Source organism: Mandrillus leucophaeus, unplaced genomic scaffold, assembly GCF_000951045.1.
Source record: "Mandrillus leucophaeus isolate KB7577 unplaced genomic scaffold, Mleu.le_1.0 Scaffold537, whole genome shotgun sequence".
Taxonomy (NCBI): Eukaryota; Metazoa; Chordata; class Mammalia; order Primates; family Cercopithecidae; genus Mandrillus; species Mandrillus leucophaeus.
In genome coordinates, this window is record NW_012105775.1 from 2,005,879 (window position 1) to 2,028,371 (window position 22,493).

General features: G+C 39.6%; 1 protein-coding gene across 1 annotated transcript in view; it reads left to right on the forward strand.

Moving 5' to 3' along the window:
- The first annotated feature begins 6 nt into the window (after window positions 1-6).
- LOC105551895 (mitogen-activated protein kinase kinase kinase MLK4) overlaps window positions 7-22,493 on the forward strand; it is a 60,977-nt gene continuing 38,490 nt past the window's right edge. Inside the window, exons 1-3 of the mRNA XM_011997322.1 lie at window positions 7-131; window positions 17,513-17,693; window positions 22,299-22,447. Of these exons, the coding sequence (XP_011852712.1) occupies window positions 68-131; window positions 17,513-17,693; window positions 22,299-22,447 (394 nt within the window). The 5' untranslated portion in view covers window positions 7-67. The remainder of the gene's footprint in view (window positions 132-17,512; window positions 17,694-22,298; window positions 22,448-22,493) is intronic.

Genomic DNA, 22,493 nt, shown 5'->3' on the forward strand with positions numbered 1-22,493 from the left:
CCCCCGCCGCGCGCGCCGCATCCCTCCGCACGTGCTGGTCAACTGGGCCGTGCAGATAGCGCGGGGCATGCTCTACCTGCACGAAGAGGCCTTCGTGCCCATCCTGCACCGGGACCTCAAGTCCAGCAACAGTAAGTGGGGCTAGGGGGAGGTGGGGGAAGACTACCTTCGTGCCAGCCTAGGGCGGGCTCCACAGGACATAGTACCAGATGGAAAGAGGCGGGAGTCAGCCTTAGGGCGCCAGCAGCAGCTCATGTCCAGGCCTTCAGGGCTTGGAGGTCCAGCTAGTCCTTGGTTACTTGCTTTGGGGCTGGTGACACGCTTAACCTTGACTTGCCTTTGGGTGCTTTTTAAAGAAGCTCAGACCAGACTTGCTTGTAGAAGAAACATTTGTAAAATACCTGGATCTCCTAGAAACCTCAGGGGGCAGTCAGGCCTTTCAATATCAGAGGTGATTCATCTGGGTAGGACTTTGCAAACCGAGGCCTTCTGCAGATTATATGGAACCCATGACGGTCCTCGCCCAGTGGCCTTCATCAAAGTCCTCGAATGCACTAGGGGACGTCAACTTTACAAGTGCTGTATTGAGGTTGCTGTTTGTCTATCCAAAATATGACTTTATGTCTCTTACCTTTTCCAAAGACTTTTTTCATTCAAATGTCTCTCTATGGACCGGGCGCGTGGCTCATACCTGTAATCCCAGCACTTTGGGAGGCCAAGGCGGGCGAATCACCTGAGGTCAGGAGTTTGAGACCAGCCTGGCCAACATGGCGAAACCCTTTCTCTACTAAAAGTACAAAAATTAGCCCAGCGTAGTGGCAGTCGCCTGTAATCCCAGCTACTTGGGAGGCTGAGGCATGAGAATCACTTGAACCCGGGAGGCGGAAGTGGCAGTGAGCCAAGATGGCGCCATTGCACTCCAGCCTAGGAGATAGAGTGAGACTCTGTCTCAAAAAAAAAAAAAAAAAAAAAAAAAAAAATGTCTCTACGTGAAATATGATTTTGTTATTGGTTCAATGACTTCTTTTCTCCAGACAAGAGGCATGGTGTGCACCGTAATGCACTTTTGGGTTAATAACAAGTGCATTGTCCTTGCACAGGTACTTGAAACCCTGAAGACCTGGCCAGTGTCATTGATTTTATTTATAAATCAGGGTGGATTTTCCAGATGTCAGTAAAGAACTGACAAATGACTTAAATGCAAATCCTATGAAACTTTGCTGTATAAAAGAACCTTATAGAATAGCTGTTTGATGTTGGTTCTTTAATATTGAAGATCACTTCATATTCTTAGAATGAGATGAAATCCCTTGAAAGGTTTAAGGATGCAGCCAGAACTGGCATTGGCCTACAATAGCTGGAGTCTTTCAATCCTGTGAAACCTGCTAGGACAGGAGCTAGCTCAAGTGAAAACATTGTCCCTAAAGAAGAGTGACAAGAAGAAATTTACTTGAAAATTACTAATGTAGCATTTTCGCTGGGAATTGTAAATAATTGGAATGTTATAGCTAAGCATAAGCATTAGGCATTATTTCATGATCCTCCTTCCCCCCAAGTCTCTCTATAACTTAGATTGCATCTGCTTAGGCGATGAGAGCAAAGTCTAACAAAATATGTTATTAGTGGTAGTGGTAGTGGTAGTGGTAGTGGTGTATTCTTAGTACTTTGACAGACCACGTGAAGGACTATAGCATTGCTTGCTTTTGAACTATGTTATAGTAAAAACAGAGTGCAATTTCCTAAAATACACTTTTCTTTCAATAATGTAATTTTTTTCAATAAAAGAAATGTCTGACCAGGTGCTGCCATAGAATGGGTGACTTGTCCACGTGTCCCATACGCCCTCTTTCCAGTGGTGTCCTGAAAGCCTGTGACTGCTGGGAGTTTTCTGCAGAACCAGGTATTTTAAGGACATCAACAGCACCATTCATTCCTTCCCCTGCCTCTTGGTAGTTGCAGCAACTCTGTGACAACACAGAACCCAACATTTTACAAATGTATCCAAATCATCAACACAAACAAACACTTGGGTGGTACTGGTCCTTAGGCTAAAAAGTTAAAGGGCATAGGCCCTTTAACTTTTACATTGTACTTGGTTTTGTTTGGTTGCAATACTTTTCGAAGTTCACACAACACAGGGTAGAGAATGTTTGCTAGTGCTTTTAAAGCATGTTTTAAAAAATGTTGATCCATTCCTATGGATTAACAATCCATAGGATTTATGGATCAAACAACAATCCATAGCAATTAATGCAAATAGTAAATTTTTATAAAGTTCTATAAAAGATAAATGTTTAAAGAACTCCTAATATTATTAAATGGTAAAAAGAACTAACATGACCCTGGAACAATAACTATGGCCAAACAGTCTTTACTGACACCAGAAAAACTTGTATAGTGGAGTATAGACTACTGTATATTCAGTAGATATTACATAATTTGAAGGTGATTACATGCTGCTACTTAGTTTTTGAAAGACTTTTCAGTCTCAGAATAAATTGCCAAACTTCGTGGAGTATTTTAATTTCTATAATTGTCAGGCAAGATTCCCTTTGCTTTAAATTGTTGCACTCTTATAAAAGACTTAATTAGCTAGTCACTAGCCTGGCCAAGTATTTGTTACAATATGACCATTATCATAGTTATTCAATTACTATAAAGTGAAAAGTGTGACTGGGGTCTAGAATGTGCAAACCATGGTACCTCACACATGGTCTTTATCCTGAATGTCTGATTTTATTTGTTCAATGAATAAATGCAGAGTTGACATTCTCTGCTGTATATGAAGCTCTAACTTCTTGTTTATATAAAAACAAGTCATACAAAAAAAAAGTCATATAAAAGTTATATGACTTTTGAGTATAACAGATACTCAATTTCAGCATGTTTTGTTTGACTTTATTGGATATTTGCTAATGGTGGTAGTGAGTTAGTGATAACGTAAACAAGGTTTTAAAAATCAATATTGAATTTCATTTTCACTCCAAAGTGTACTCATGTACCAAAGAGCTAATAGAAGACTACTTGGAGCCAAATTCAGTGGAAATCACTTTTTTTTTTTTTTTTTTTTTTTGAGACGGAGTCTTGCTCTGTCGCCCAGGCTGGAGTACAGTGGCACAATCTCTGCTCACTGCAAGCTTCGTCTCCCAGGTTCACGCCATTCTCCTGGCTCCGGCTAGTTTTTTGTATTTTTTTTTTAGTAGAGATGGGGTTTCACTGTGTTAGCCAGGATGGTCTCGATCTCCTGACCTCGTGATCCGCCCACCTCGGTCTCCCAAAGTGCTGGGATTACAGGCATGAGCCACCGGGCCAGGCCGGAAATCACTGTTTTAAACAAACTTTTAAATTTGTCTGGAGAATATGTTATTCTTGACAGATTTTCTTTTATCTTTTCTAGTAGATCTTCTTAAGTTTTATCATATCTTGTGGGGGAATATCTATGTCTAGATAATAGCTGATATGTTGTGAATGATATAAACAACTTTGTCCTTTTTCTAACAGGTAGCAACAGATTGAAAGTTGTGCCAAGTTAGCAAGCTTTAAGCATCATTTATGTTTTAAATAAATACTAGGCCCTGTAACTCCCTCCTGGATGCAAAATAAGTGGAAAATACTTTATATAAGTCTACCTATATGCATCCCCCAGAGAACAATAGAAAGCAACTTCAGGTTACGTGAAAATCATCGGTGTTATATGCATTTGCAGAAGAGAAAAACATTGTGGAGAACTGGAACTCATTTAACACTTTTGGAATGCCCACCCTGTGCCAGTCACTTCTGGGCCTCAGGAACACATGGCAAGCCAGACATCAATGACAACAAATCTGCCATCATAGAGCTTAGTCTAACGGGGAAGATAGATGGCAGTCACGTAATCACAAATAGATTAGTAAGTGCCGTCAAGAAAATTAAGCATGGTAAGGGGTGGAGAGTGGTAGCGTGGAGGATGGGGGTGCTGTTTCACACAGTGGCTCTCCAGGGAAGGTACTCCGAGGAGGGGCCACGAATTAGTCAAGCAAAGACCCAGGCAAAGGAAAGAGGAAGCAAAAATGAGCCTTCCATATTGGAGGTGTGAGGAGAAGGCTGGTGAGGAAAGGCACGCATGGGGCGGGCCTGGCAGGCCTCCCTCTGGTGTGCACATGGAGGTTTCACTCTGAGTGATGGTACTGGCCTCTGTGGAGAAGGGACTGCAGTGGGCTCAAGTGATGGCTTTCAAGGTTGTCTGTATGAGAGGGGGCACCGACTCTGCCCAGAGTGGTAGCAATGGGAGTATTTTGCAGGAGAGGTTCCCAGGGGGCAGTGAAGATAAAATCTGCAATATAAGAATTACTAAGGATGGTTTGAAATATTAGAATTTCATTTAAGAGTTTTAAACAAAAACTGCAGAAGTGCAGGATTGAAATAGGATTGTGTGGCATCATTCACGAGCCGAGGCGGGTGGATCACGAGGTCAGGAGTTCGAGACCAGCCTGGCCAAGATGGTGAAACCCCGTCTCTACCTAAAATACAAAAAGTTAGCCGGGTGTGGTGGCAGGTGCCTGTAATCCCAGCTACTTGGGAGGCTGAGGCAGAGAATTGCTTGAACCCAGAAGGCGGAGGTTGCAGTGAGCCGAGACTGCACCACTGCACGCCAGCCTGGGCAACAGAGTGAGACTCTGTCTCAAAAAAAAAAAAAAAAAAAAAAGATTATGTGGCATCATTTATGGTTTCCTTTTTCTTTTGTGATATTGCTTATTGTGTTCTATTTTCTTTTTTCTTGAGAGGAAATAAGCTTTCCATGGGGAACTGAGCCACAAATTATGGTAGCTACTTACTTTTATACTTTTTATTTCAATGATTAAGTATTTATTATCTCAATGTTTTTAGTCTTTCGGGAATAATTATTATCTATCTACAGTATTATTTACAACTACAACTACATCTACAATAGTTGTATTTATTATGAAATGCCATTTGGAGCTCTTACTATGACAAACTGCAAAAGGAATATAAATTTTGCTTTAGCTTTTTTTCATTAGTACTGTGTAAATAAAAGAACTATCTGAGAAAATTATGGAAAATGTAATCTCCAAGTAAGATGTTTAAATAGCTCGTCAGGGTGATTTGGGGAAGCTATTAATTTCACTATTATCAGTTATAAGACATAAGTCCCCTTCTCTCTTCTGTTGTTATACTCAGGACACGTAGCTTCATGCTATAGCTGCTTCCTGTTCCAGGAGGCACAGAGAAGTCAGTCCAGATGTCCCAATCGTAACTGAGATCTACATCTGCTTTTGAAACAAAGTTAGCAAAAGGTTAGACTTTTAGAAGAATAGCAATCACAAAAGAGTCACCACATCTTCCCCCATCATTTTCATGCTTGCATATTAAAAAGTAAGTAGCTGGCCAGGTGTGGTGGCTCATACCTATCTATAATCCTGGCACTTTGGGAGGCCAAGGTGGGAGGATTGCTTGAGCCCAGGAGTTCAAGACCAGTTTGGGGAACATAGTGACACCCTGGACTACAAATTTTAAAATGTTTTAAAAAATAGGCAATGCCTTATTTTTTGTAGTTGTGAGGGGTATAGCTAGTTAGTTCTGAATTATGCAAACTATCCATATTTGATCAGTTTTGTAATCATTGGCAAGTATATCAAAGTAGGGTAAAGGAGACAGAGGAAAGTATTTTATCTACTCTACCCATTTAAGAAGGTCATTTGTAAGCCCTGCTTTCTCACACTAGCATTTAAGTGCTAAACTTACCAGAATAGTGCAGCTAAGGGAAAGAGCATTGGCTTTTTTTTTTTTTTTTTTTTTTTTTTGAGAAAGTGTCTTGCTATGTAGCCCAGGCTGGTCTCAAACTCCTGGGCTCAAGCCATCATCCTTCCTCCTCAGCCTCCCAAAGTGCTGGGATTACATGTAAGAGCCACCACGTCTGGCTCTATCTAGCATTGCCTTTAAAATCAGTCAGATCTGGATTTGAATATCAGTATCCTCATTTACTAGCTGTGTGACCTTGAGCAAGTTATATAACTTCATTGAGCCTGATTGTCTTGATTTCTGATACTGTATTCGTTTCTTGGGAGATTTGTCAGAAGTCCTGTAGGAAAAATCTGTTTAATGTTTCCTAACCCATTAGAGGCAATTAGGTAAATACTGGCATGAAAACATATGGCTTTTTCAGGGAACAATGAGTCGTTAAGTGTAACTAGAATGAAAAGTGGAGAAAGGGTTTTTTGTGGGGGAAGGAAACAGGCATTTAGCATGTGGTCAGGCAATGAGTGTCATGGATGCCATGCTAAGATGTATGGACTATTTAAGAGACAAGGGAGAGCCATTGATGGTTATTGAGGAGTAGTGTAGTATGGTCTGCTGCGAGAAGACACATCTACAGACAGAGAAACATAAGCTTGGTGTCATTTGCTTTATGACTGTACTATCATAGATTGTCAGAATGGCAATAATAAAAACTAAAATAATTTACTTAGACATTGGTTTGACCACATTGTTTATCATTTACAATCCAAGCCCACTTTTTAGCATCGCAGTTTGTTTACTGAATTAATTTAGACCACATTTTCTCTCTGATTTCTAACTCCCTCCAAAATTAGAAAATATTCTCTAGCTTTACCATGTCAGGCCGATGATCTTAACTCCAAATGTTAATGACTGTCCCCAAACCCTCTGAGGCTCCCCAAACCCTCTGAGGTAATCCAGGGCTCCCGAAAAGTAAAAGCACCCCAATGAAGGAATTTTAACAGGCAGAAGGTTTTGTGGGGGACCTGGGAGAGCTGTGATGGCTTTATTTTGGAGCCTGAAACTTAAATTTGTACAGTTGACCGCTAGGCAGTGTAAATTTAGTTTTTAAAATTCATCTTCTCCAAATATTGCTTCATGTTGAGTGCTGTTAACTAAATGATAGTATTAATCATTGCAAAAACCACAATTACCTGTGCACCAACCTAATAGTAACAAGATTAGTTGTTAACATTTATTTAGGGCATACTAGATGCTGAGCACTACTCACAATTTATCCTCATTTGTCACTACAACCTTTTGAGGTGACACTCTAATTATCCCCAACTTACAGGTTAAAAAAAAAAAACTGAACTCAATGATTAGTTGACTTGATCAAAGTCATTCAGCCTATCAAAGGGTAGAACTAAGAATTGAATCTGGGACCTCTGATCCTGGAACTTGTGTTTTATTGTCTCTGGATATTACCTGGATTAACAGTTCTCGTATATTTGCTTTCAGGACTCCCAAAGAGCTTTGCTTTATATCAATTGATATTTATCATATTAGAAATTTAAAATGATAAATTTCAAAAATGTTTAATAATATGAATATAACGTAGACTCCATTACATCTTAACATGGCATTTGTAATGGGAAAACTCCCATATTTTCCAAAACAAATTTAATGAGGATGGTGGCATTTCTTTGCACTTGTGGAGTTCACTTTCATGCCAGACTGTGAGAGAAGACAGATGGATGTTCATATCTGCATCTGCATTCACACTGTTGCCATCTTAGGGAACCCTGGGGATCCCTAGACCATACTTTGAGAACCTGTAGGCTAAATGATTAGTTCTGTTGATACAGACTGACACTCTTTAGCAGTAGTTCCCACACCTATTGTGGCATCAGAATCTCCCTGAGAACTTTTCAAAAATCACATGTTCTGTCTCATTTTGGGATGTTCTGCTTCAGTGAACCTTAGGAATAAGCAATGCATTTTTTTCCCTAATATTTTATTTTGAAAATCTTGGAATATATAGAACCGAAATCATTTTAAGTGAAAATTGAAATTTTACTTAAGGCTGGGTACAGTGGTTCACACTGTAATTCCAGTACTTTGAGAGGCTGAGGTGGGTGGATCACTTGAGGTCAGGAGTTCGAGACCAGCCTGGCCAACATGGTAAAACCCTGTCTCTACTAAAAATACAGAAATTAGCCAGACGTGGTGGTGGATGCCTGTAATCTCAGCTACTTGGGAGGCTAAGCAGGAGAATTGCTTGAACTGAGGAGGTGGAGGTTGCAGTGAGCTGCAATCGTGCCATTGTACTCCAGCCTGGGTGATACAGCCAGATGCTGTCAATAAATAAATAAATAAATAAATAAATAAATAAAATAATTCCCTTAAAAGTATTCACTTACAAAAATTATTTCACTTATAATCCCACTGCCTAGATTCTACCATTAACATTTTACTAATTTGCTTTAACATAGATTTAACCCTTAGGCATCCATTAATCTATGTTACTTTCTGATGAGACAATAATTTTTCTTTGACGATTCCGGATGATTCAGATATAGAGTAAAGTTTGAAAGCTGCAGTTCTGAGGACCAGATTTGTGGATTCCTTCTTATATGTTATGTGGGTTGATATAGAAATTCTTCCATTGGCTATAGACTATATCCAAATCAAGTAACTGTCTGCTAATAAGTGTATGGTGAGTCGTAGCAGGAGCCAGGTGACAGTATGCCTGATATATTCTGCTGTTATGACTCTGAGAAAAGGTACATCTCAGAGCATTTGTTCTTTTCACATTTGAGGACAAATAGTGTTGTTGTGGTAGAAGGTTTGAGCTCTGTCTGACTCCACTAGCTTTCTGAATAGGGTGACGTGACGATTAAGTGAGATAGTGTAAGTCTGGGGTTGGCAAATTTCTCCTGTATAGGGCCAGATAGTAAATCTTTTTGATTTTGCAGCCCATATGGTCTCTGTTTGCAACTATGTAATTCTGCTGTTGTAGCCAAAAACATCCTTGACAATATGTAAACAAATGAGTGTGGCAGTGTTCCAATAAAACTTTATTTACAAAAGAGGCATTGTGCTGGATTTAGCCTGTGGGCTCTAGTTTGCCAATTTCTCATAAATGTCACAGAATTTGGTAAACTGTAAGACAAAATGTAAATGCAAGCTGTCGACTATATTCATTTTAATATTTTACTTAGAAACACTTCAAAGTGTTTTACATTTAAAATATTTATGCTTTAAATATTTCCTAATGTGTGTATGTGAACTCATTGATACCTAAACATTTTCTACAACTCTTTGCAGCCTAATAACATTATTATTTTTATTCATTCTGCAAAATCAGGTGTCGCTTAATCAGGTATTTGTTCATTTTAGTTGGAGATGAGAGTCTTTTTAATTTGGCTAACTTGGGTGATTCCAGGCAGCCTGCAGTATGAGGAAACAGTTCAGAGCCTTGTTCCCTGCAGGTGCGCTGAGATCTGTACACTTTGGCAGGCCTGCTTGTGACTTGGGTTGATAAGTTGGGTCAAGGTGGAGGCACAAAGTATTAAATTGCTCTTGTAACTGTTTCACTACCAGGGTTCATTACTGGTTTGTGCATTTTTTAAGCTATTGGAAAAAGAGCAAATCATATTCCATTTTGGAAAGTATCTTGATGGCATATAGGATGTTTGAATTATTACTTCTGAAGATCTGGCTTCACGTGATTTTAAGTGGTTTATTTTGTTTCAGGTTTTCTGTAAATAATGCATCGGTTGTATTAAATATGTTACGTTCTTACTAATATCTTAATGTAGAATATTATGGAAGATTTCTGCCTCAGTTTGCTTTATTATGTACCTTGACTATTAAAATGCTAACATGATAGAAATTTAGAGCTAGACTTTACATACAATGAAATGTAAGTGATTTTCTCATTAAAACTGTGTATACTATGTGTCCATGAAAAGGCTTGTCCCATGAAAGATGGATTTTATTTCAGTATACGAGCAATGTGAAGTTCTGTTTTAGCTTACCACATCTGTTTTTTCTTTACAGAAGCCTTTCTTCTTGTATTCAGTATGCTAGCTCATTCATTTATACAATAGTTACCTGTTGATCATATACTATGTACAGAGCTCTCCTAGGCGCTTGGTATTGAGTAGTGAACAAAGCAGACACAAATTCCTCCCTTAAGGATCTTGCATTCTAGTGATTGAGACAGACATTAAGCAAAATAAATAATAAAATGTGTAGTATCTTGCAGAGTGGTAGGTGCTCAGTATAAAAATTAAAGTTGCAAAGAAGGATGGAAATGTTGAGTTAAGCAGTCAAAGATTGCGTGTCTAAGCCAAGTCTGGCAGAGAAGATGGATTTTCAGTAGAATCTAAGTAAGTGAGGAAGTGGGTTATCTGGGAAAGAACATGCTTGTTACAGGGAACAGAAATTGCAAGATTTCTAAAACAGGAGGCCAGTGTGCTGGGAGAAAAGTGAAGGTGGGCAGAACAGCAGGACATGAGGGAGAAGCAGGGATCCCTCAGACTATGCAGTCCTCGGGGCCTACAGGGTCTTTGACTTTTACTACAACACAAGAGAGTTTTGAACAGAGGAGAGCTGTGGTCTGATTTACATATTAACAGGACTATACTGGCAGCAGTTTTGAAATTAGATGAAGGGGAACCAGGTTAGAAATATGAATGTGAGAGTCATCAGCATGAGAAGATATGTGAAGCCCTGAGATTGACTGAGATTATCTAGGGAGTGAGTGTAAATAAGAAAAAACTAGACAGAGGTCCAAGGACTGAGTCCTAGTAGTCTCCAGTCTTTAGAGGTCAGGGAGATAGGGAGGACCCAGGAATAGCTAGAAGTAAAGGGGAAAATCAGAAGTGTGGAGACCAGTGAAGAAAGTGTATCGGGGAAGAATGATCAGCTATGTCAAATGCCACTGATAGATCAATATTCAAATAACTGTTTTGCTATAATTGTTTTTAAAACAATCTTCATTTCTTCTCCTTTTTCTTCTTCTCCTCCTCCTCCTCCTCCTCCTCCTCCTCCTTCTTCTTCTTCTTCTTCTCCTCCTCCTCCTCCTTCTTCTTCTTCTTCTTCTTCTTCTCCTCCTTCTTCGCCTTCTCCTTCTCCTTCTCCTCCTCCTCCTCCTCCTCCTTCTCCTCCTTCTTCCTTCTTCCTTCTTCCTTCTTCCTTCTTCCTTCTTTCTTCTTTCATCTTCTTTTTTTTTGAGACAGGGTCTTGCTCTGTTGCCCAGGCTGGAGTGCAGCAGTGCTATCACAGTCCAGGACAGCCTTAACCTCCTGGGCTCAAGTCATACTCCTACCTCAACCACCCAAATAGCTGAGACTATACAGGCGAGTGCCATGATGCCCAGCCAATTTTTAAATTCTTTTGTAGGAGTTCTCACTGTATTGCCCAGATTGGTCTTGAACTCCTGGGCTCAAGTGATCTTCCCACCTTAGCCTCCCAAAGTGCTGGAATTACAGGCCTGAGCCACCGCATCTGGCCAGCAGTCTTCATTTCTTAATGTCCAGGATCCTAATACTTCTTTAGGAGGTTAGAGGTGAATCGATTTTTTGTAATTAGCAGCTGACTTAGCATGAAAGAAAAAGCTTATAATAATTTGTCTTCTTCATAGTCATTCTTCCCCTAAGAGTATTCATTATTAATTTCCTCATTCATTCAACAAACACTTGAGCTTGTTAAAATGCCAGTTGCTGTGCCGTATTAAAAAAAGATTAATTAGGCACAAGTTCTATCCTCAAGCTGCTTACAATTTAATAAGATGAGATTGTAACAAGGAAGACAAGACAGGATTTAAGTGTAATGGGCAAGGTACAGTCTAAATGTATTAGAATGCAGAGAAGTAGCTGAGGTTAGGCAAAAGGCAATGGGAAGATGTTGCTTAAAGACTCATCTAATATTGGAGCAGGAAGTGTTGCGATTCCAAAGGCCAATGGACTTGTAAGTGACTTCACAGTTAATGCCATGGAGGTCTGGACTAAGAGCTCAGTGCTGGTGCCCTGATTGAGTGAAAGGTCCAGTAGGAAGTGTGAGTTTTATAGAGGGCAGAAGAGGAAGGCATTCCATTCTGTAAGGAGGCACAGGGAGGTGGGGAGACAGAAAAAGGCAATGCTGTAGTTTTGGGAAATGGCACACGGAATTGTTAGAATATCGGGTTCATTTGGGAGAGTACAAAAGAGAGCTGGAAAGATTACTTGGGGTCCGGGGTGTGAATCAGGAGGCAAGGAAGTGTTTTGAAGCCTATTTTCATCAGTCCTTTCCCATGTCTGCCTGTCTGGAGGTTTGTAAGAATGGGGAGATAATGTGTATAAAAGTGCTTTGAGAAACAAAGTTTTATAGAATGAGATTGAGAAGGGACGGAGGCCAAAATGAAAGTGTGGGCTTTATTCCATAGGCTGGATAGTGAGTGGGGGGTATGTGTCTGGGGTAGAAGTCGGGGGAAGGGGGGGAGGCAGATGGTGCTGGGGTGAAGGGGAACTGGTGCTGCTGGGGAATGGGTGGAAAGAAATATGAGAAATATTCTATGCTATATGTCAATTTAGAAAATTATCATTCATTCCATATAAATTGTGGATTGTCCTCAAAGTTGAAATTTATAAAGTTTGGTAAAGTTTTTTGTTAATATATTCTTTCACATTATTGCTTTTCTCAACTTGTTTTCTTGCTTATGACATTTTTTTGGATAATACATTTCCAGTTAAAGATTAATCGAAACTCATTTGACTCATTAAATGGAATTTGGACACAGTGATCCCATCAACGTTGAGAACATGGTGTACATAGTAATTGCTTTTTAAAAAAATATACGTTATATACTATAATTCTGAAAATACCAATGTGAAACTTCAAAGGAGCTGAAAAAAATTCAGTGCCTCATGGTTGAATAAGTAGGCTAAGTACAAGGTTGTAAAGGCCAGTTGTTAAAGAATGGGGCTAACAAGGGTGAAAAATCTTGACTGTAGTCACAGGAAAGGGTGCTCAAACAGTTGTTGCTACGATACTTACAAGAATTTACCATTTCTGTGGCCAAAAAAGTTGGTTTGCCTGGTTTGTACATTAAAATCAGTGGTGACCAGCTAGTGCACCGTGGTTCTGCCTGCGTGAATGACAGGAAGCGGAAGTTGGCTGCCAACCACGTGTCTTTAGGCTGAAACCTGGCAGTGTGCCCCATTATGTTACCTGTTGTGGGACGGGCTATTTTTGGTTTCAGTCACATTGCCCAAAAGATATGGCATTCCAGGAATTCTGCTGAACACCTCTGAAATGGCATCCAGAACAATGGGCCTTTCATGGAACCCTAAAGGGTTGACATTTGGAGTGTGATTTGAACTTCTTTTCTGTGAGCCCACAGTGTGGAGGTGCCTGGCTCCTGTGGAAACTTTGGACCGAGGAATAGGGGCTGCTGATCTGAAACTGTCAGAACCAAGCCTGCTAATATCATACGCTGCCATCACATTTACTTGGGAATGAAGTTTGTTAGTGTTTGGTTTTTAGTTCTCACTTTTGACACTGTTTTCATTATTTAGAGCAGACTTTCTTTGACCTTTGCATCGCAAGGGCTGCCAGCCCTTACTTGGGGTCCGGGGTGTGGATCAGGAGGCAAGGAAGTGTTTTGAAGCCTATTTTCATCAGTCCTTTCTCATGTCTGCCTGTCTGGAGGTTTGTAAGAATGGGGAGATAATGTGTATAAAAGTGCTTTGACAAACAAAGTTTTATAGAACTGCAAGCCATTTTGATCGTTAATTTGGGGTCTTTTGGTGGCAGGAACAATTATTGTTTAAAGGTGAAATTAATGGTATTTCTAGAAGGAAAAGATAATGCAGCTGATGGAAAAAAGCTAATTAATTCCTCTGTATTCTTTTGTTATTGTTTCAGCTTCTTTCTGTAGTTTAAGTACATGGGTTTAAAGGATTGGGGACCTAAATCTCTTTTTCTGTAGGTATTTTTTTTTCTTTATACTCATAGGGAATAAGGACCAAGAAACAAATATGCCTTTAGCTGATGTGGATGGAACATTCAAAAATTAATCTCACAAAATGAGATTTCTGGTTGCTTTGCCCTCTTCTTATAGCCAATAGCTTCTGAGCAGCACAGAAGAGGGCTGGGGATGAACTCCAGCTCTGTGTTTTAGCTCTTTGATCTTGGATAACATTTCTAGGCTCTGAGCTGGAGATTATATTCCTGCCTCATAGACTAGTGTCACGATCAAGTGAAATATTAAATGTGTGGAAACAACTCTGCATAGCCAAGAGTTGGTAAATGGTGGGCAATATTCTTATTATTTGAATCGGTGATAATTATCATTAACAAAAGATATTCCATTGAACATTGTGATGTACAAGGCACTATGTTAGGCGATATGGAGGATTCACAGAATGCTGTAAAATACAGTTCCTGAGATTAAGTAGCTTGTACATAACAGGTAGAGAAGTCTTAGGTAAAAAGATAACTGACAAAATAATGTCATATGTGAGTAACAAATGATAGGGAAGATAAAATCATTCACAATTTTGTGCGATGTTTAGGGGGTTTTTCTAAGGAAGCTGGTCCTTGAAAATCAGGACAGTATAGATGGATAGGAAGAATGAAAGGCTATTTCAAATGGAAGTGGGTCTCTGATTTCTCTCCTCTCTGCCTCTCTCACCCTCCTTTTCTCCATCTCTCCCTATGTAGTACAGCATTAAGAGTAGGAATGGTAGCGTGTTGACCTTACTGTCTAACCACTGTATAACCATGGGCATATAGCCATCCTAAATTGGATTCTTCATATCTATAATGGAAATAAGAATAGAACAGATGATTCTTGCTCTCTAAATTTCAGTTGCAAGATGACACGGAGAAAAAAGTTATAACATAACAGTATTTATTCAGTATTGATTGTTTATCTAATAAGCCCCTACTCAAATAACCCTCCACATTTAAACCTAGTGTTGGTTTCTGCCAATTGGGTTCCCTCCAATTACCTTAGCTCCTATGACTGCCTGATATTGTAAATGTTCAACAATCCAATCCAATCAAAATGCACATCCACTGTGAAATCTCAAGCCTTGAAAAAGAGGCAGGATTTCCTGAAGTTCATGAAATTGATTTTGAAGACTTGCTAAAAACACTTTCAAACCCATTGATGAAAGTGTGTGTGTGTGTGAAATTCTTACAGATTGCTTACTGTGTCTCAGCCACTGTTCTGAGCACTTTATATGTATTCATTTACTCATCCCTACAATCTTATGATATAGGTACTATTGTAATTCACAAGACAGGCAAGGAAGCAGAAGCACATGGGATCCAAGCAGGTGGCCCTAGAGGGCTTGCAGTTCATCGCCACTCTACACCGCCTCTGTTTAGATCAGTTAATAATTGACCAATGACAGGAAATCAAAAGGGAGGAGAATGGGCACCTGAGTAGAGAGAGATTTCCAACGGATAAAGAAAGATCTTGTGAAAAATTAGTAAAAGCTGTCAACTACATGTGTACACAGTGGTTAGGACCATAGGCTCTGGAGTCAGACTACTTGAACTTCACTGCTCCTTAGCTCTGTGACCCTGGACAGATTACTCAACATCTCTGTTCCTCGGTGTCTTTATGTATACAGTGGAGATAATAGTATCGACCTATAGCACTGTCGTATGGGTTATGTAATTAAAATACCTATAACCTCACCTGACAAGTAGAATATACTCAGAAGTGTTAGTTTTTACTAAAACTAACATTTGAGAAAAAAAAAAAATGAGCCTCTTTATTATTATGTTCTACAAATCAGATACCCTCTCCTGTCTCTATAGAAGGGATTAGCCAGAGGAGAGAGTGGCAGCCTCCAGCTACATAACAGCCTTGTGGAAAACCTAGGGAACATTTCTGCGTGGGTCTAGGCAGAGGCAGATCAGCAAAAGGGAGTAAGCTGAAGGTGCTGGGAAGGGCCAGGGAGGAGGGTGCAGGTGAGGTGTGAATGAAATGCTCATGGATACAAAGAATCAATATCGTGAAAATGGCCATACTGCCCAAAGTAATTTATAGATTCAATGCCATCCCCATCAAGCTACCAATGACTTTCTTCACAGAATTGGAAAAAACTACTTTAAAGTTCATATGGAACCACAAAAGAGCCCACATTGCCAAGACAATCCTAAGCAAAAAGAACAAAGCTGGAGGCATCACACTACCTGACTTCAAAACTATACTACAAGCCTACAGTAACCAAAACAGCGTGGTACTGGAAACAGGCAACCTACAGAACGGGAGAAAATTTTTGCAATCTACCCATGTGACAAAGGGCTAATATCCAGAATCTACAAAGAAATTAAACAAATTTACAAGAAAAAAATCAAACAACCCCATCAAAAAGTGGGCAAAGGATGTGAACAGACACTTCCCAAAAGAAGACATTTTTGCAGCCAACAGACACATGAAAAAATGCTCATCATCACTGGTCATCAGAGAAATGCAAATCAAAACCACAATGAGATACCATCTCACACCAGTTAGAATGGTGACCATTAAAAAGTCAGGAAACAACAGATGCTGGAGAGGATGTGGAGAAATAGGAACACCGCATTACTGGGTATATACCCAAAGGATTATAAATCATGCTGCTATAAAGACACATGCACACGTATGTTTATTGCAGCACTATTCACAATCACGAAAACTTGGAACCAACCCAAATGTCCATCAACGATAGACTGGATTAAGAAAACGTGGCACGTATACAACATGGAATACTATGCAGCCATAAAAAAGGATGAGTTCATGTCCTTTGCAGGGACATGGATGAAGCTGGAAACCATCACTCTGAGCAAACTATTACAAGGACAGAAAACCAAACACTGCATGTTCTCACTCATAGGTGGGAATTGAACAATGAGAAGAATTGGACATAGGGTGGGGAACATCACAAACAGGGGTCTGTCATGGGATGGGGGGCAGGGGGAGGGATAGCATTAGGAGAAATACCTAATGTAAATGACAAGTTAATGGGTGCAGCAAACCAACATGGCACATGTGTACCTATGTATCAAACCTGCATGTTGTGCACATGTACCCTAGAACTTAAAGTATAATAATAATAATAATAATAAAGAAAGCACATTTATTGCAGCTGCAGAGCTACACAAGAGCTCAGGACAGATGCTGGCATCAGCTTCACTCCTGGGAGTTGCCCTTGTGCATCCTCTACATTGGCAGGAGGCTGGCATTGGGAAAACCAGCAACTGGATGAACGCTGTGTTTACTTTTTGCTATATTTTGAGCTCCAGTAAAGCAATTATATCTCCTACATTATCTTTATCAGTTAAAGAATCTGTAAGCCCTTTCCAAATTTAATGTAAGATAATGTTTGATAATAATGAGCTATGGTAATATATCATCTAATTTCAATATTCTCCATTTCCGTAGAAAAGATTCTGTACTTAGGTCAGAAAATAATATATTTTTTCATATCAGGTAAATTTTTACAGACTGCTGATCCTACTTGTGATATCTCAGGAAATGTTTCTTGCTCTTAGAAATCATTTACTTTCTCAGAAAGAGAACTACTCATAAAGAGCATTAAATTGTATCTTAAAATAACTTGTAACTTCAGGCACAAATAACCCAGTAAAGACTATAATAGGTGTGCTGTAAGTAAAATGGTAAAATACCAGTTTATTCTTGTTTATTCTGCCAACTGCAGTGAAGATTGTGTTTTACATGCCATAGAAAAATTGTGACAGAAAAATTAAAAGAATGTGCAAATGTCTCTCACTTTTGATTTTTCTTTAGTTTTGCTACTTGAGAAGATAGAGCATGATGACATCTGCAATAAAACATTGAAGATTACAGATTTTGGGTTGGCGAGGGAATGGCACAGGACCACCAAAATGAGCGCAGCAGGCACCTATGCCTGGATGGCCCCCGAAGTGATCAAGTCTTCCTTGTTTTCTAAGGGAAGTGACATCTGGAGGTGAGCTTTTCCTTTTGCAAACATCTGCAGAAAGTGCTTGCTATGCTTTATTTCAGTGAGTCCCAAAGTATTCAGTAATTCTCAGCATAAATAGTCTAGGCATTTTTGAATAAATTTTTATGGTTTTGATCAAAATGATTGTAATGACAACGGAACAGATAATTTGATGTTTGTATTGTCATATGACTGCATTTCAGAGGAGAACTTTCTTGTTAAATCGCAAGTTTAGTTAAAACTGGTTATAATTTGAATTAACACCAAATGCCCAAGATTTTGTAGGATGTGCCAGTAAATTAAAGTGAGTTTTCTGTGATGCAATCATGGCTCACTGTAGCCTCAACCTCCCAGGCTCAAGTGATCTTCCCGCCTCAGCTTCCTGCGTAGCTAGGACCACAGGTGTGCACTACCGTGCCTGGCTAATTTGTGTGTGTGTGTTGTATTGTTATTTCTTATTGTTGGATTTTTTTCTGAATATTTTCCATACGTGGTTGCTTGAATCTGTGGATGTCGAGGGTTGACTGTATTATGAAAAAAACTGAGAAACTACCCATTCTTGGAGCTGCTTAGTTGTAGGGTCAAACATCCTTGCATATCTCCATTCGTATACAAAAGCACATTGTAGGACATCAGGATGGGCAAGAGCAGGGCAGGTCATCTCTTTGAATTATAGATACCATTGCTGGGAAGTCTCTTTTGATGATATTTCCATTAAAAAAAGTTTCATTCAAAAAGCATGGCTTTACCTATGCAATGCTAGGGATTGGTGATTTGATATTTCTTGATTTTCTTCTCTTCTCCCTTCCTTCTAACAGTTACTGTACTGCAGAGTAACTGTCTTATGCACTTAGATATTGTTATCTAACTTTTACAGCTCTTATTATCCTGGTTTGGCAGGTTAAGTAGCCGAGGCACAGGAAAGTTAAGAAATTTGCTTAGAGTTGTAAAACTAAGAAGCAGATTTTAGGTCCAGGACTGAGATCCCTGACTCCCGACACCACAGCCCTGAGTCATTACACTTCTTGAGTTCTCAGGAGAGGGCTTCATTATACTGTATTCTACCCAGTTTAAGAGAACAGAAAAATGTGTACTATACTTTAGAAGTAGTTCTATTGAAATAGTTACATTTTTTTTCACATTGGTTTTTCATGGGATAAGCCCTTCTCTCTCTGGAAAAATGATCCATCCTAGATTATCCATTTCCTGAAACTTCCAAGAAGCAAAGTTATATTGCTATTCTTTTAGTTTTGTTATTTTTTTAATAGGAATTTCTTTGAATTTAGATAATTTTAGTTGTTCTATGTAAGATTTTTTTTTGTTGTTGTTGAATGATCTATGAGTTAAGTTTACTTATTTTTGAAATTATGAAGGTGTCTCCTGTAATGAACTATAATATAGATAATTTTTAAGAAAATTATCAAAAGGAAACACATAAGCTTTGGAAAATAATGATTTTAACTTTAGCTAACAGTTATAGCATTGTATAATTTACAAGTAGTACATTATATATATTATATTATATATATTACATGTTTCCTTTTTGAAATAAAACAATATTTTGAGATGGTAGAGCGGATCTCACTATTATTTGATAGAAGAGTTCACTGAAGATCAGCTTTAAGGGCCTTGTGAGTGGAGAAATAGCTAGTGAGCAGTAATACCAGCACTTTTGGAGGCCGAGGCGGGTGGATCACAAGATCAGGAGTTCGAGACCAGTCTGGCCAATATGGTGAAACCCCATCTCTAATAAAAATACAAAGATTAGTTGGGCATGGTGGCGGACGCCTGTAGTCCCAGCTACTCAGGATGCTGAGGCAGGAGAATCACTTGAACCTAGGAGGTGGCGGAGGTTACAGTGAGCCGAGATTGTGCCACTGCAATGCAGCCTGGGCGACAGAGTGAAACTCCATCTAAAAAAAAAAAAAAAGTTTATATATAACCAACACATATAAAATAATTCAGTGGCCTCTAAATTTCACATTTTTTAAAAAGTTAAATCTAACGAGGTTTTAAAAGATTAGGAAAGTGAATAGAGCTTCACTAGTTCTATTAGTAGAATTTAAAAGGAAACCAAATATGACTGTTCCTTTTAATTAATTTTTATTTTATTTATTGAGTTTTGAAACAGGGTCTTGCTCTGCTGCCCATGCTGGAGTGCAGCGGTGCCATCACAGCTCACTGCAGCCTCATCCACCTGGGCCCAAGTGATTTTCCCACCTCAGCCTTCTGAGTAGCTGGGACTATAAGCACCTGCCACTATGCCCAGCTAATTTTTGTATTTTTTTAGAGATGAGTTTTACCATGTTGCCCAGGCTGGTCTTGAACTCCTGGGCTCAAGCATTCTGCCTGCCTCACCCTCCCCAAATGCTAGAATTACAGGTGTGAACTGCCATGCCCAGCTATTTTTATTTTTCAAATGACATAATCATACATATTCATGGGGTACATAGTGATGTTCCAATACATACAATGTATGGTGATCAGATCAGGGTAATTAGCATATCCTTCATCTCAAACATTTATCATTTGTTTGTGTTAGGAACATCCTCTTTTCTAGCTATCTGAAACTATATATTATTGCTAACTGTAGCCATTCTACAGTGCGTTAAAACAGGGGTACTTAGGTACTTATTCCTATTATCTGGCTGTAATTTTGTGTCTTTTCTTTTACCTTTTTTTTTTTTTTTTTTTGAGTCTTGCTCTATCACCCAGGCTGGAGTGCAGTGGGTGCAAATCTCAGTTCACTGCAAGCTCCGCCTCCCGGGTTCACAGCATTCTCCTGCCTCAGCCTCCCGAGTAGCTGGGACTACAGGCACTGCCACTATGCCCAGCTAATTTTTGTATTTTTTTAGAGATGAGTTTTACCATGTTGCCCAGGCTGGTCTTGAACTCCTGGGCTCAAGCATTCTGCCTGCCTCACCCTCCCCAAATGCTAGAATTACAGGTGTGAACTGCCATGCCCAGCTATTTTTATTTTTCAAATGACATAATCATACATATTCATGGGGTACATAGTGATGTTCCAATACATACAATGTATGGTGATCAGATCAAGGTAATTAGCATATCCTTCATCTCAAACATTTATCATTTGTTTGTGTTAGGAACATCCTCTTTTCTAGCTATCTGAAACTATGTATTATTGCTAACTGTAGCCATTCCACAGTGCGTTAAAACAGGGGTATTTAGGTACTTATTCCTAGTATCTGGCTGTAATTTTGTGTCTTTTCTTTTACTTTTTTTTTTTTTTTTTTTTTTGAGTCTTGCTCTATCACCCAGGCTGGAGTGCAATGGCATGATCTCGGCTCACTGCAACCACTGACTCTGAGGTTCAAGCGATTCTCCTGCCTCAGTCTCCTGAGTCGTTGGGACTACAGGCGCACACGCCACCACACCTGGCTCATTTTTGTATTTTTAGTAGAAACAGGGTTTCACCATGCTGGCCAAGCTGGTCTTGTACTCCTGACCTCTGGTGATTCACCTGCCTTGGCCTCCCAAAGTGCTGGGATTACAGGTGTGAGCCACTATGCCCGGCAATTTTGTGTCTTTTGACAAGACAGTGTTACTTATATGCTTATGTGTTTCAATTTGAAGTCAAGGGCATCATATGGAGTGACTCTCATTCTTTAAATTTACTTAACAAAAGATATCTGTGTGTACTTTATGTTTTGAGGAAGAATAAGGGAAAACCAAGGTACTGACTTGGATAGCAGAAGAGAATAAATATATACAATGCAGAAGGCTCGTGCCTATGTCCCTGTGTACTAAATTGAATTTGGAGTATCTCAGTCTGTGGTATGGAAGTGTAGTGAAATTCAACCCTTCATGGTAAACATTCATTTAGAAATCCTCTTCTGTGCCTTTGCTTGTTCTTGTTTGTGGCTGCATCTGCATCCCATGTGATGATGCTTTGGAGAACTCAGGGACTGTAGTTGTGCCTTGCTTTTTATTTCCATTTCACCCTGGCTTCCTCTATTACAAAAAAGAGACGTATGTCCTGCCAGCAGGTGCAAGGCGGCCCACACTGATGTCTTTCTGTTCTTCACTGTTCAGCAATATGATAGAAACATTAGTAACACACCTAAATATAAAGAGAGAGGCGGGAAGATAAACAGTTTCAAAAAACTATTTAAAAATAGTTAATCAACATGATTCCGTGTCAGCCCTGTGACATGCACCATGAGATCTCTGTGGGCCTGTGCTCTTCGGTGTCCTAATAATCCTCAAGAGGTTTTATTTAAGTGTGGGAAAAATGAGATAGAAAGAGAAACAGCAAAATAGCCACCTTACTCCTAAAGTGTGACCTGGTTCTGGACCCTGTTTAATTCAATTGTGTACTACTGTTACGCTTTCCTATTCATTAAGTAGTTTAAATTCCTAGAATGAATGCATACTTGATTTCTGGGATGGAATGTATTTGCATGTGTTTGAATTGTTGACGGGAAGAATCCACCTCCCACTTTGGGATGTCAGCCACTTAGAGGCTTTTCTGGAAAAGAGTGTCCTATTAGGAGTGGATGAAGGTACCGAAGTGTTTATCTCACTAAGTGTGTCATAAGGAAAAGACACCATCTAGCCCATTGAACATATGAAATTCTTGCTTTCTAGCTATGGAGTGCTGCTGTGGGAACTGCTCACGGGAGAAGTGCCCTATCGGGGCATTGATGGCCTCGCCGTGGCTTATGGGGTAGCAGTCAATAAACTCACTTTGCCCATTCCATCCACCTGCCCTGAGCCGTTTGCCAAGCTCATGAAAGGTATTTTGTGTGTGTGTCTTTGTGGGGGCAAGAATTTCTCATTGGA